Source organism: Dioscorea cayenensis, chromosome 11 (genome assembly GCF_009730915.1).
Source record: "Dioscorea cayenensis subsp. rotundata cultivar TDr96_F1 chromosome 11, TDr96_F1_v2_PseudoChromosome.rev07_lg8_w22 25.fasta, whole genome shotgun sequence".
NCBI classification, from domain to species: Eukaryota; Viridiplantae; Streptophyta; class Magnoliopsida; order Dioscoreales; family Dioscoreaceae; genus Dioscorea; species Dioscorea cayenensis.
Window position 1 is genome coordinate 10514877 of NC_052481.1, and position 15336 is coordinate 10530212.

The 15336-nt window shown below is 41.9% G+C and overlaps 1 protein-coding gene and 1 non-coding gene across 2 annotated transcripts; one reads left to right on the forward strand and one right to left on the reverse strand.

The window, feature by feature from the left end:
• Positions 1–2811: 2811 nt before the first annotated feature.
• On the reverse strand, positions 2812–3243 carry LOC120271600. Its single transcript, XM_039278279.1, has one exon. It carries the CDS (start codon positions 3241–3243, stop codon positions 2812–2814), a length of 432 nt encoding a protein of 143 aa, XP_039134213.1.
• A 1024-nt stretch (positions 3244–4267) lies between these two features.
• LOC120272835 lies at positions 4268–4374 on the forward strand. Its single transcript, XR_005540370.1, has one exon. It is a non-coding gene; the product is annotated as a small nucleolar RNA R71 (small nucleolar RNA).
• The last annotated feature ends 10962 nt before the right edge of the window (positions 4375–15336 follow it).

Here is a 15336-nt window from a genome sequence, read left to right on the forward strand (position 1 = left end):
AATAATAAAGCACATACACGCAACACAAAATAAAAACATGAAGATAACTCTCAGAAGGCGTAGCCTTTTGAGTACAAAAGTCCACAAAATATGAACAAAAGAAATAAAAACATAAAGATGATGATATAAAAGTCTCATGAGTGTGATGCCTCAAGCGTCGGTATTTGTAGCTGGTGCTTGTACTGGCCCGGGTGCTTGTGCGAAAACAGATGAAACCTCCTCATCAAGGGTCTGCTGAATACAATCAAGTCACTCCAGAATCCATGCCTAGTTCTCAATGATGGTAGCTACGGTAGCCTTGAGTCAAGCCAGATGCTCATGAACTCGAGTGGAAGATTACTCAAGATTGGCTAATTCTACCGATACTGCATCGGTGATCATGGGCTCAGTTACAAGTGGTAGCTCTGTAGCCTCAAAAGGCTCCTCATCATTCTCAGACGATGACTCAACTAATGCATATCCCCAGGAGACTGTACGTCTCACAATGCCCATCAAATAGAGAGTGACTAAATCCAATGGTGTGGGGGTACTAATCCTCTCATAGCCTCTGACCGAACGGATGAAACCCATCTTGAACAATAGACGAGTGATTTTGGGTCCCGCAAACAATGGTTCTATCCATAAATACTCACTCTGGTGGTGAAGGTAGTCGGCGACAACATATCCCAAATGGAGGGCCACTTCCTGTGCCATGGAGTGGAGACACAAAAGATCGGTCCTGCGAAGTAAGCCCATACCATCTCCATAACCTGTCATGTACCGGCTGAGAATAGCATGAATATACCTGTGTGTAGATCTTGACTATAGAGAAGCCTTCGACTGGCCTGGGCCATACTAGTGGCCACAGCATAGATCATGAAAAACTTGGCGCGGAGTGAGATCATGTGGGTACTTGGTAAGTAGCTGCGTGTACTCGATGGTGTAAGCATAATCTTGATCATACAATCCAAGCAACATTAAGAACTTGGTCAGAGACGTCCCATGTGGCTAACCGAAGGCTTGGAAATAAATGGTATCCTCCATGTCAAAGTTAGTGTTAGCCATGGTGCGGTGGAAGGAAAATGAGGCAAGAACTTCCAAGGTGATGTCTCGGGGACGGGCTACTAAATGGAGAATAGTCGGTCCCAACCCCCACTCTAATAAGATATCTAACCTCCTCAGCAAGACCAATGCCCTATAGTGTGTCCCAATAAATAAAGCACGACTATTAAATCTTAAGGTTATGGAGACGCTCGAGCCTCTACTGATGAATAATATTTGGAAACTCAACTTCCGGTGGTGGGGTCGGCTCCTTACCATAGCGAGAATGCTTCTGAGCCAATTTGTTGGTCCGTAATGCCATATTTGGGAAGACAACATTGAAAATTATAAGTTCTACATGAATATGATGTAAACTGGTCACCACATGTCCGAGGGCAGCGAGCTAGGGGAGAAATAGGGCAATTTGCCCTTTATCCGAGCCCACGCGGGCACGTGGCTGGGTACAGTCCAAGGCCACGCGGTCGCGTGGCCTGGGCAGTGTGCCCAGGCACGGCTGGCGCACCTGCTTGTACCCAGCCATGCGGGTGAATCACTGAGGCGAGCGCGCGCAAGCGCAACCATGCGCCTGCGTGCCCAGCCACGCGCACATGTGGTTGGGCTGGGCGTTTGGCCAAGGTGAGCCACGCGCCCGCGTGGGCGCTTGACTGTGGCTTTTTGGCCGGAATCAGGCCCCTACGCCTTCCAAAATTCATGCTTTGCACAATTAAGAGGTGTCTAGCATGATTCCCTAAGAATATTTGCACGAAAACACCATGAAAACTCCATGAAAATGGTAATTAAGACATGGAAGGTGTGGAGGGAAGTGAGGGCTTACCGAAACAAATCGGAGTAGAAAAATCGGTGTAAATGGCAAATCATGTCTAAACCTCCAAGGAGTTGAGGAAAATTGGTTTTATCAATCAAAACTTGAGTTTAATAGGAGTGAAGGGTTGGGAGATGAAGAGACTCTTTGAAGAAGATGAACATGAATAGTAACTCTTCAATTTCTTATAGGCACATGCGGGTGTGGAACTTCCATACCCCTGCATGGGTACTATACATGTTCGCGTGGAAGTTCTATGTGGCCGTGTGGACTGCAAAATTTTTGTAGATAGTCCACACAAGGTGTCTAACTCCAAATTAACACCAATTTTTCAACATTAAACATTGAATTCACCCTAAACCATGTTATACACATGAAAATCAATTCAAATTTCTGAAAAATTCCATGAAAACACCAATGATCAACAAAAATTAATCAAGACACACACACATGAATTTATTACTGCAGAATTTAAATTATAATTCTAAAACTAACTAAAAACTTAGGTTGCCTCCCAAGAATTGCTTGTTTAACATCAGTTAACTTGACGTACATGTCCTTATGTCATGGTGGCTCATAAAGATGAAAAACCTCCTTCTTAGCAACCTGCACATATAATGGACAGAAATTCTACATGCTCAAGGAGAAATTTTTAAATATGTCACCGAAGGAGGTAGTGTCACGCTCTTCCTCTATGTGCTTGTCTCCTATTTTGCTAGAGTGCTTTCGATGGTGGTGTCTTGACTTCTTAACTCAGGCAAAAATATATTTCAGGAATCCTCCTTGAGGTTGCACATTGAGGACTTGTTCCACACAATTGTTCAATTTCTCCTCCTCCATGTCCGGCCACTCCTCATATGGATCCGGATGCAAAACTTCATTGCTTCGGCGAGGTGGTATGTGATCTTTTCTTCTTCAATTCACAATGTCATCTCACCTCCATCCATGTCAATGAGTGCCCTAGAGGTTCATAAGAAAGGTCTTCCCATAATTAATGGAACCTCCGCATCTTCATCAACATCTAGCACAACAAAATTTGCAGGAAAATTATACTTGTCAACCTTCACTAAAACATCTTCAATTATACCTCTAGGATGATGAACAGAATGATCAGCCAGCTGCAAGGTCATGCGGGTAGGTCTTGGCTCTCCCAACCCCAATATCTGAAATAATGTGTACAACATGACATTAATACTACCTTCCGAAACGGCCAAAGCTTTGTCTTCCTCCAAACCTCCGATTGCACATGATATGATGAAGCTTCTAGGATCTTTCATTTTGTTTGGCAAATTTTTCCTAAGCATTGCCGAACAACTACCTTTCATGACCACAGCTACACTCTCTTCCATCTTCCTCTTGTTGGTCAAGAGGTCCTTCAAGAACTTTACATATCGAGGCATTTGGGACAACACCTCTACAAATGGAATGTTGATGTGTAACTGTTTGAATAGATCCTAAAATTTCTTATTTTGCTCATCAACTTGGTCTTTCTTCAAATGTACTGGTTAAGGAATTCTTGGAGTATATGAAGGGGATGACACAGCTGGCCTCTTCTCCTTATCTTGTACCTTATTGTTCAGCTTTTCCTGAGAAATTTCAATAGTCTTCCCAGTGGAAGTTCTAGCTTGAAGAATTTCATAATTTTTCTCAGCTGTGAGCTTTTCTTGGAGCTCTCGACCACTCCTAAAAGTGATCGCCTTCACTTGCCCTCTTGGGTTAGTCTCGGTGTTACTTGGCAAGTTTCCTAGAGGGCTTTCCGCCAATGACTTCGATATTTGTCCCACTTGATTCTCCAAATTATGCAAGGAAGCGGTGTGATTACGGAGTGTTGCCTCTATGTTTTGGAACCTTGTGTCGGTTGATTGAATAAACTTTAACAAAGCCCTCTCTAATTCTAGAACTCTCTCAAGGATCGAAGGTGTTTTCTGAAATCAAGGTGAGGCAGCAGCCTTTTGTTACCCTTGATTGCCCCATGAGAGATTTCGGTGGTTTCTCCACCCTTGGTTGTACATGTTACTATAAGGATTACCTTGTCCTCTTCCCAAAATACCCACAAAATCTACTTGTTCAATTGGCGCTGAAGTAGTAATCGAGATAGGACAATCGGATTACATATGCGCACCCCCACAACCATCACAACTTGTGAGTGCAACTATCTTTGATGACGTCAAAGTATCCAATTTCTGGCTCAATTTTTCTATTTGGGCTGCTAAGGATGTAACCGCGTCAATCTCATGGAGTCTTGCCACTTTCTTCTTTTCTCTTGCATTCCATTGGTAGCTATTCAAACCCATCTCTTCAATCAGTTATTGGGCCTCTTTAGGGGTCTTGTTTCCCAATGTTCCTCTCGCTGCAGCATCAAGAAGTTGTTTGGTGCTTGAGTTCAACCCATTGTAGAATGTGTGAATGACCATCCATTCAGGGAATCCATGTTGTGGACATTTCTGTAAAAGGTATTTGAATCATTCCCAAGTCTCAAATAATGATTCAAGCTCCATCTGAATAAATGAAGATATCTTATTACGAAGCTTTGCCGATTTTCCCGGAGGAAAATATCTTGAAAGGAAAGCCTCAACCATTTCGTTCCATGTTATGATGGAAGCTCTTGGCAATGAATGGAGCCATTGTTTTGCTCTACCCTACAATGAGAATGGAAAATCTCTCAAGCGAATTGCATCATCCGAAATTCCATTGATCTTCAACGTGTCGAACACTTCAAGAAAATTCTTAATATGATTTCTTGGGTCTTCTTCGGCTAACCCATTGAATTTTGCAGACTGTTGAACCATCTGAATAAAACCAGCTTTAACTCAAAATTCTGGGTTGCTACCAGTGGCCTAACAATGCTCGATTGTGTCCCATGAATTGTAGGCCTAGTAAAATTTGAATGTGTTCTTTGTTGCCTCTCTTGTTCGGCCATATTTTTAGATTCTTCAATCTCTATTTCAATTCAAAAATTCTGTTATTGCAGGAGTTCCTTTCCCCTTCTATGAAGTCTTCACTCAATTTCCGAATCCACTTCAACCAATGTCAAAGAGTTTCCTCGAGTCATAACCTGTAGCTGAAATCAATGAAAAGAAACAATGAGAACATCAAAAGAGGGAGATATGAAGTAGGAAAACAAATAAAAATGTGAATGACTAAAGTAACCATGTTCTAGTGTTCCTAATATCCCGTTCCCTGACAATAGTGCCAAAAACTTGACACATATCCGAATTACATTTGAACCGCAAGTGCACGGGTGTCGAAGTAATAATTATCCCGATTAGTGGGTAGTCGAATTCATAGGGAAAGTAAGTATTAGTAGTAACCAATTCTTAGTTATCTAGTCAAAATCAATGGGTGTGATGAAATAATCTAATTGCAAGAAAATTAATAAGCAAGCAAGCGGGTATGAAAGAAAGTAAAGGAGATATCAACAAATAAAGATGAGGTACCCGGGCGTTGCTCCACCTAGGATCTTACATCAAGCTCAAGATTCACTAAATGTTTCTAAATCGAGTCTAATGTGTCGAGGTAATCCAAGAACAACAGGCCCTTGCCTCGACGCTACCGGTACTAGTCTCCTACAAGGTCCACGTTGAGAAATCGCTTAATCTCAACACCTCACACCCCATATGACCGCAATAAGCTCTAAGGTTACCTAAGAGTGAAACTGATTCCTAAAGATAGATCCAACTCTATTTCCCAGCGAAGGACCCCTAACCCCCTACATGGTCCCAGTAGAGAAATCTCTCAATCTTATGCCTCACACCAAATATAGTTGTACAGAGTCTATGGAATATGGAGATAGATAGCACTGATCGGAGGGGAAAAGGGACACTCTACTATTTCATGACTCACCTTCTCAACCCTCTTTAACCTTGGCGTTCTAACTCTAATTGAGACTTCTAACATTAAAGTAACAAATCATGCATATACAATCAACCACAAGGATCAATAACACATGCAAGCAATGGGAACACAAGATTAAAACTCAAATCAACTCGGATTTAATAGAAACATAAAGTAAATCAATAAAAAAGAAAAGATACTAGGGTGTACATACCCAAATACCTACTAGGGTTTAGCCCTCCATGGTGCAAGTTATAAACAATTATGAATACAATGAATAACAATGACAAATATAGAGAAAAACCCCGCTAGAATTTGTGATGATGGCCTTGATGGGTCACTCAACGTCTTAAAGAATCCTTTTACAAAGCTAGGTTGCCGAAGGACCCCTCGATGTTATGATGTAGAGAAGATCAATCAAAGTTGGTGATGAACGACCCCCAATATCGCCAAAGACCTCCTCTAAAATCCTAGCTACCTTGCCCTTAGAGCACTCACAAAAGCCCCACAAAAAGTTCCCAAAGAATAGGTTAAATGGCTTATTTATAGCCTAAAACAGGGCCTTTCACGTGCCCCATGCACCCATGTGGATTTTTCACCCACCCGCGTAGTCTTTATGAATTTCCACTCAGTCGTGTGGAATTTCTAGGACATATGTTATATTATTTATATATAAACAAATGCCCCCTTGATAAGTGCTTGTGCGATATGAATGCGAAGCATTTATTCCTTATGTTGAGCATTACTTTTCTCAGTTTTTTAAATTAATATGTGTGTTTTTATGTTACTTTTATGCAGGTAGGGTTGTGAGGCCGAGTATGAAGGAAATGGACCAATGTGGATCATAATGCACCTATTTTGGAGGAGATCTTGCTAAGGTTCAAACGCGAAGACATAGGACAGGTGTGAGATGCTAGAGTGTGTGCCAACCTCCTCGCATTCGAGTGAGTATATCCATTTGGAGGGGCACAAAGGCAGGCATACTCGAGCATTCCGTCTTATGCATACAAGAGCAAGAACCCCACCAACATATATATCATTGAAGAAGCAAGTGATTCACGACGTGAACTTGTGCCCGTTTGCGTTACCCCGATGAAAGTATGGAATTGGGAAGTTATTCAGGCCGAAGACTGTAGCAGAGTATTGTAACAACACTATAGCAATTACTGTAGCAGCACTGCTCACAGCCGGCCGAGAAATCAGAGAAACAGAGAATCCACACGGGGGTATGGAAATTATCCATGCCCGTGTGGAAATTCTGCACGGGCGCATATACCGTCCACACCCGTGGAGTTGCCCGATTTCAGCCCTATTTAAAGCCGATTCAGCCCCGATTTTGGTATTCTTTTCTCCATCTTTTTCCCTACTTGTGAGAGGGCTTCGACTGGGGTTTCGAGGGGTATTGGCCAAGGTTTTGGAGAGGTTCTACGGCTCCGACATCGTGATTCCATTAGGAAGAAGGTTGGTAGGGGAGCTTAAATTGAGGCGTATCCTATACCGGACTAAGGAATCCTTGGATGACGAGTAGAGGACTTTCCACAAGACCATCAATACGACCATCGAGGGGGTGTCTTTATGGATTCATTGCTTTTACATTCGATTTCTTTGATTGTACTTAGCTCCATGGAGAGCTAAACCCCTAGTGGGTACTTGGGTGATTATGAACCCTAGGATGTATTCGTTTCATTGAACTTCTTTATTATACTTTCAATAAATTGATGCTTATTGTGAGTTCCAACCTTGAATTCTTGATTGTATGAACATTTTCCCTAGAGTGACACTATGGTTGAGAGTTCTTGTTGGTAACCTTGTGAGTGAGTGACACACCACGAGCGTTAGACAAAGCTAGGTTGGAGAGGGTTGAGATGGTGAGTCGAGAGGTACAGGAGCGTCCCATTTCCCCTCCGACGTGATAGATTCTACCTCCGTTCATCGAGTTCTTTGCGGCCATAATTGAGTGAATGGTCTAAGGGATGAACCTCCACTGGGGCCTAGTTGCGCGTGCAATGGAGTGAAGCGTTGAGGTGATCTTAGTATCTAGGGCTTAATTGTGGCTAGGGACCTTCCGATTGGACCAAAGGGTTAGGTCTAAATCTAGGAAGAGATTTATCACTTGGAATCCCTAGAGCTCATTGCAACTCTATGTGAGTGCGAGGTGTTGAGATTGTTCGATTTCTCCTCCGGGACATGTATAGAATTAGGCATAGTTGACCTTAGATTTGGGACTATGTATGTAAGGATTTCCATGACGCACCATTGCATTGATTAGGAAGCATAATAGAGAGTTCTTGCACTTGAAGCGATTATCCTAGGTGAAGCATCATCCAAGTACCCCATCTTTATCGATTACCTTGCCTCCTCCTTACTTTTGCTCTCTTACTTGTTGCTTTTAATTTCTGAGAATTGAATCATTACCCCACTCATCATTATTGATACTTCACATAGCTAAGAATCGAATTAAGTTTCTTTACTCCCTATTCCCTGTGGATTCGACCCCGCTCACCAGGGATTATTACTTCGACAAACCCGTGCACTTGCGGGATATAAGTAAAGGGATCTTGTCAAGTTTTTGGCGCCGTTGCCTGGGAGTTAGGCGTTTAGAGATACTTTGCACTTTGTTTTCTTAGCTATTTCACTACACATTCTATTTCATATCTTCTTATTCTATCATCATTCTGATTTTCTTTTTCTTTACTTTTGGTGCAGCTCCAGGTTATGACCCGAGGGAATCCATCAATATTGATTGAAGGAGACGCTGAGCTTGAACGTACACTTCGAAGGAAAGGGAAAGAACCTGTACAAGAACAGCCTAATCGAGCAGATTTCGAAGTAGAAGGTGATAAATGCCTAAATGTACGTATTTTATACGTATTGATCTTGTATTATTTGTGTATATCTTGATGAATTGATGCCCGTTTGAGTATAAATTTGTTCTTTTGGTGTTGCAGATCATAAATGTGCCGAATGTAGCTCAAAAATGCAAATTGGATGAATTCAACATCGAAAACGGCATTATTGGGGTCCCAGCACTGTAGCGTTAATGTAGCTGATCACTATTCATGCTGCGGGCATTTGGCTGTGAGCTTCACTGGCTCCATGCACCCGCATGGGTGCCCGTGAGGTTTGCTGGAATTTCACAACCCTCGGTTACTGCAGCATAAACACTGTAGTATAAGTACTGTAGCTTAGTACTGTAGCACCAGCATATTTTCTGGGCGAAACGGCAGTGAGCTTCACGGGCTCCATGCGCCCGCATGGAGCCTGCATGGACCTGACGCTATATATTTCGGGCTGAACTTTTAGGGCAAAAGAGGAGGTTTTTGGAGAGCTTTTGGTGTGCAGTTTTCTCTTGGGCCTCTTAGGCCGCCGCACCACTCTTCCCACCGGCGATCTACTACGCAAGACATCGCCAAGAGGGAGGCAAGCTTTGGAGGAGAAGATTGGGTGAAGATCCTAGGCACCCAAGGCATCATTTGAGGGGAGATCTCTTCAAATCTTCAAGATCTTCACCATCTAAGGGGATTTAAAGCTAGAGGGAGTAGTTCTTACTTCTTTTCTTCTTTATTTGTTCCTTGGATTTGTATTAGTGGTCCTCTTTCATGAGGCACTAACTTATTTGTGATTTGGATATGATGAACTCTAGGGTTGATTGTTTGTAATTTGGATGATCATCTTTATTGATGTATTGTTGGATGTTGTATTTCTTTTATGGAATCTTGTAGTTTGTGGTTCAAGTCTTGTGTACTTTGATGTGTTGATTTGCATGAGAACTCAGATTTCAACTTCTAGGTTGTACTTGGTTGCGTGACCATCGCCTCTTGTACTAGACACACTTGGCTTGAAGGGATCCATGTACAAATACACCGTGACCCTCGGGTATTTTGTACCCCTCCAAAGAATTAGGGTTGGACTTAGTTTGAGTATCGACTCTCGATTAGAGATTTCCCGAGTGTAATGCAATCATACGAGGATTTGGGCGGAAGCGATTCTCGACCCAATACTTGTATGGGATTAGGGTTCAATTGCCGTGACCATCGGGTTGAGCTAATTTAGGATTCTCTTGGCCCAACTACCATCTCGCGATTTCATCCTAAATTCAGGACCTAATGACAACCCTAGGGGGATTCGTTGTCCAAATCACTCCCTTCACTCGCTTTGATTTTCCCTTGAGTTCAGTATTGTGTGTAGTAGTACCCCGGATTTCCATTGTAGTTAATTCTTTCTCTTTTTATAATTACTATTCATCTTTCGGAGTGTTAGGCTAGGAAATAGACGAAAGGGAAGTAATAGTAGCTCCTTGGGCCCAGGGAATATGACCCTCTCGTGCTCGCACGAGAGGTATTACTTGACGACTCCGTGCACTTGCGGATCGCTCACCACGTTTTTTGGCGTCGTTGCCGGGGACACAAGGATTACTAGGAAAACCTGTAGTCTATTGCTCTAGTCATTTATCTTTGTTGTTGTAAATATCTATCTTTGTAAATATTTATTTTTGTTTCTTTTTATCTTTTTCTTTGATAGCTTACTATTGTTAGTTTTTATTCTTTTTTTATTACACGTGGCCATGGACTTCAAGAAAAAAATTATTAGCGGCCAAAATGTATGCGCTTGAAAAATGAGATGGAAGAATTAGTGCCATGAGAGCACACCAAGCGATCCGCCATGGATTTTCAAGAAAGATTATTGGTCGCTAAAATGTATGCACTTGAAAAGCAAATGGAAGAATTGGATGCCAAGAGAGCAAGCCATAGCAATCAAGTACATCGATGTTTATAATCCATATTGGGAGGACACCCGCACTTTTTCGGCACATGATCATACTCAACAATGGGAGTACCCTCACCAGGGATTGTTACAAGAACCCTCTCCTCAAGATTTGTGGCATTATCATCCTCCAACTGCTCATACTAAGCCACTTAATGAATGGGGATTCAATACGCAAGATGTGTTCGCAAGATTCATGATGCAAACCGATGTCGAATTTAAAGCCATGGATATCGCACCTTTTAATGCCCGACCATCTTTTCAAAGTATGATGAACATGATTGCTGAGTCTTCTAACATATCGACCGAAAGTTACCACGAACTATAGATGCCCCTATCTGAAAATGGTACAATGAATGAAGAGAAAAAAACAGTGAAATTGAGGTGGAAACCGATATTGAGGTGTTGGAGGTTGAAGAAGCAAGTGATGTAGCATCAATACCTTTTGAGCAAATAGTAGAAGTTCCACCTCAATGGGAAATTGAAGAAGAAAAGGGGGAGGATGGCATCATGGCTAAGGAACACATGTGAGGAAGTAGAAGAAACTCCATCGACCACATTTGACGATGCTACTTGCCTCAACAAAGATTTTTCCATCCATCCATCAATTTTAGTCAAGTGCAAAAATAAAATTATGGGAATTGTATTCGAAGATGTGGGTACTAAGCTAAGATCATCATTGAACCCACCAATGCCGGGCTTGGACAATTCCCAACCAAAGATTTTTCCTTGGCGGCCGAAGCAAACTTTGTGGGCCATTGAAGTTCATCACAACAGGGTTGAGAGAAAAATTATGGATAAGATGTTGAAGCCTCTAATTAATCCACCTATGCAAAGCTTGACAAGTTCTCAACCAAACTTGTTCCCTTGGAGGCCCAAACAACACTTGTGGGTAGTTCAAGGCAATTTGACTTTGGTCGAGGAAGAAAATTTGGGTAGGAGGTTGAAACCGTCCAAGGACCCACCCATACCAACTTTGAATAATTCTCGACCGAACCTTTTTCCATGGAGGCCCAAGCAACTTTGTGGTGGGCTACTCAAAGGAATTCTTGCCGGGACCACGTAAGAAGTGGGAGGATGCTTAAGCCATCTAAGGAGCCGCCCAAGTTTAAATTGCACAACTCCCCGCCCAAGCTTTTTTTCCATGGAGGCCAAAAAGGTAACTTATGCTTGGCTTTCAACTTGACACCATCCCGAAGGTACGTTTCATTTTTTTCGGTAGTTCTTATGCCAATTCTAGCCGGGATGAACATACCGTCTTCAAGCCTCCCTAAGGTAAGAAAGAGGTACGTCGAGCTAATGACGTAAAACAAGCGCTTCTTGGGAGGCAACCCAAGTTTCAAAGTATTCATGTTTCATTTTTCGTATTTTACATGTTTGTTGAGTTTATTCATAAAGCTTGTGTTTGTGTTGTGTTTGTATTATTGTTTGTTGAATGATCCATGCTTGTCTTATATTTGTGAATCTTATCTAGTGCTTTGGCATTGTTTGGTTGTGTTTCAATGCATGTTTTCATGTTATAGATGTTGTAAACTAGTTTTGTTCTAAGTTACATGGGAGCCATGCCAAAATTTTATTTTTCCAAGTCCATACGGGCTGTATACGGCCCGTATGGACCATTTTTCTGCTCCCCAGGGGCCTCACGGGTGCCATGCACCCGTGAGGCATCCCGTGAGGCTTACAGCCTCATGGGCTAGAGAAGGACAGAAATCCTCACGGGCTCCATGCGTCCGCATGGAGCCTCAGTATGGCTTTGCGGGCTGAAATTTCCAGCCTTAAGTAGCCACCTTTTCTCCCTTGTTCTCACTCGTTTTTTTCATCCGTTTTCTTTCATTCTTTTCACCATTTTTTTCTTCATTTTTTTCTTCCTCTTCACTCCTCTCCTACCTCTTCCAACTTAGATCTTGTGGATTAATTGAAGTTTTTACCATCTATTTCACCGATCTTCATCGATTCAAGCTTTTGAAGCCCTAGTTTTTTTGTTTTGGAGCAACCTTGCCTCTTCTTCTTGATTGTGCATGCATATCTTACTTTAAACCATGAGGAATGTTGTATGGTTGTTTGATCCTTAATTTATTTAAATTTTTTTATCCATGGTTTGTAAATTTTTTTGGGCTTCAAAAATCTGGGGAAATTCTTGCCAAATTTCAGATATGCTACAAGAACTTTTTGAATGTTTGCTTACCTTGAATTTGTTTGACACTTGTAGCATCCTTGAAACCCCCCCAGAAACACTTGCGCTAGAGAGATTTAAACATCATGACATTGATTGAACAAATGACTTGCATGGACATTGTTTTCATAGTTTTTTTAGAGTTTTTTTGTTTGTGTGTTCTCCCTACATATTCATTGGTGAGATGAACTATACTTTTTTTTTGACATTTGCAGGATTATCGTGACATGAGCTTCATTCTCACCACCCCTTTAAGAATTGAATTGAACCAACCCCCTGCTCATGCATGTATTGCACAATCTTCATCAACCAAAATGGGGCGCTCTTTACCCTTCCCTTTCATGCTTAATTTAATTATTCCGATTTTTACACCATGTTCTGTTGATTAGTGTACATTGAGGGCAATGTACAATTCTAGGTGTGGGGATGGGCTATTTGCATGCTTACTTCACCCGGTGATAGCTATGATTTATTGTTAAGAACCTCCCCGGCTTGAATGAATGATAGTAATGAGTTGTAGTGTTATTTGTGCTATAAGGAAGTCATGTTTTCTTTCTAGTGTTTTCTTCACAGCTTTTGACACAAGATTTCTACCTTGTTTGCCCCAGACTAATCCCACTACTTTGATTTAAAGTGTTAGAGTGGTAAATTCATCCCTCAATGGTCTTTTAAGAGCTTTTGGTTCTTTTGTTCATTTTACTTTATCCCTAAGTGAAGTTTTGCATGAAAGTGCTCCGGAGACATGTAAGAAAAAGTCTATGTCAAGATTCCTCCGCTAATTTAGCATGAATGCTTCTATGTAGACCTGAATCAAGTAGGTTGGGTGGCTCTTGTGCCTAATCAAGCATGTGCATCCTTCTGAATGATTATAAGATATTTTGTGCAGTCTACGTTAGGCGGACTCAAAAAAACGGAAAAAAAAATGAATGAAAAAAAAAGGGATAAAAAAATGTTTTTTCTCTTGAACTCTTTCATGCATTCACTTAGAAATTAAAGTGTTGATCGTGGGACCCGAAGGACTCTTAACTCGCTATTGAGGGCGCCTTTTAACATTTCTAACACCGGTAGTCATTGAATGAGGTGTGGATAGGGAGAGCGAGGGATTAAGTATTTACACACACTCACGAGGAAAGCACTTTAGAGGACTCATGACTATCTCTACTGAGTTGGTTATTGTGCAACTCATTTTCTTGATTTCATTTCATCTCGTGCTCGTGGGGGTTCTTCACTACTTGAGCTTGAGGTTGTATATTTAGCCGCTTTATCTTCTTGCCCCTATTCTTTTCATGTGTGTTTGCTTGGGGACAAGCAAACGCTTAGGTGTGGGGATGTTTGATAAACGCCTAAATGTATGTATTTTTATACTGTATTGATCTTGTATTATTTGTGTATATCTTGATGAATTGATGCCCGTTTGAGTATAAATTTGTTCTTTTGGTGTTGCAGATCATAAATGTGCCGAATGTAGCTAAAAAATGCAAATTGGATGAATTCGACATCGAAAAACGGCATTTTTAGGGTCCCGGCATTGTAGCGTTACTGTAGCTGATCACTATTCATGCTGCGGCATTTGGCTATGAGCTTCACGGGCTCCATGCGCCCGCATTGGTGCCCGTGAGGTTTGCTGGAATTTCACAACCCCTGCGATCTGCAAAGCATAATCACCGTAGCTTAGCATCAGTACGTAGCACCGGCATATTTTTTCTGGGCATCTGGCAGTGAGCTTTCACGGGCTCCATGCGCCCGCATGGAGACCCGCATGGACCCGACGCGATATATATTGAAACCGAACTTTTTAGGGCAAAGGAGGAGGTTTTTTTGGAGAGCTTTTTGGTGTGCGTTTTCTCTGGGCCTCTTAGGCCACCGCACCACTCTTCCCGCCCGGGCGATCTACTATGCAAGACATCACCAAGAGGGAGGCAAGCTTTGGAGGAGAAGATTGGGTGAAGATCCTAGGCATCCAAGGCATCATTTGGGAGGAGATCTCTTCAAATCTTCAAGATCTTCACCATCTAAGGGGATCTAAAGCTAGATGGAGTAGTTTTTACTTCTTTTCTTCTTTATTTGTTCCTTGGATTTGTATGAGTGGTCCTCTTTCATGAGGCACTAACTTATTTGTGATTTGGATATGATGAACTCTAGGGTTGATTGTTTGTAATTTGGATGATCATCTTTATTGATGTATTGTTGGATGTTGTATTTCTTTTTATGGAATCTTGTAGTTTGTGGTTCAAGTCTTGTGTACTTTGATGTGTTGATTTGCATGAGAACTCTTTATTTCAACTTCTAGGTTGTACTTGATTGCGTGACCATCGCCCTGTAACTAGACACACTTGGCTTGAAGGGATCCATGTACAAATACACCGTGACCATCGGGTATTTTTGTACCCCTCCAAAGAATTATGGGTTGGACCTAGTTTGAGTATCGATCCCCGATTAGAGATTTCCCGAGTGTAATGCAATCATACGAGGATTTGGGCGGAAGCGATTCTGACCCAATACTTGTATGTGATTACGGTTCAATTGCCGTGACCATCGGGTTGAGCTAATTTAGGATTCTCTTGGCCCAACTACCATCTCGCATTTCATCCAAAATTCAGGACCTAATGACAACCTTAGGGTGATTCGTTGTCCAAATCACTCCCTTCACTCGCTTTGATTTCTCCCTTGAGTTCGTATTGTTTGTAGTAGTACCCCGGATTTCCATTGTAGTTAATTCTCT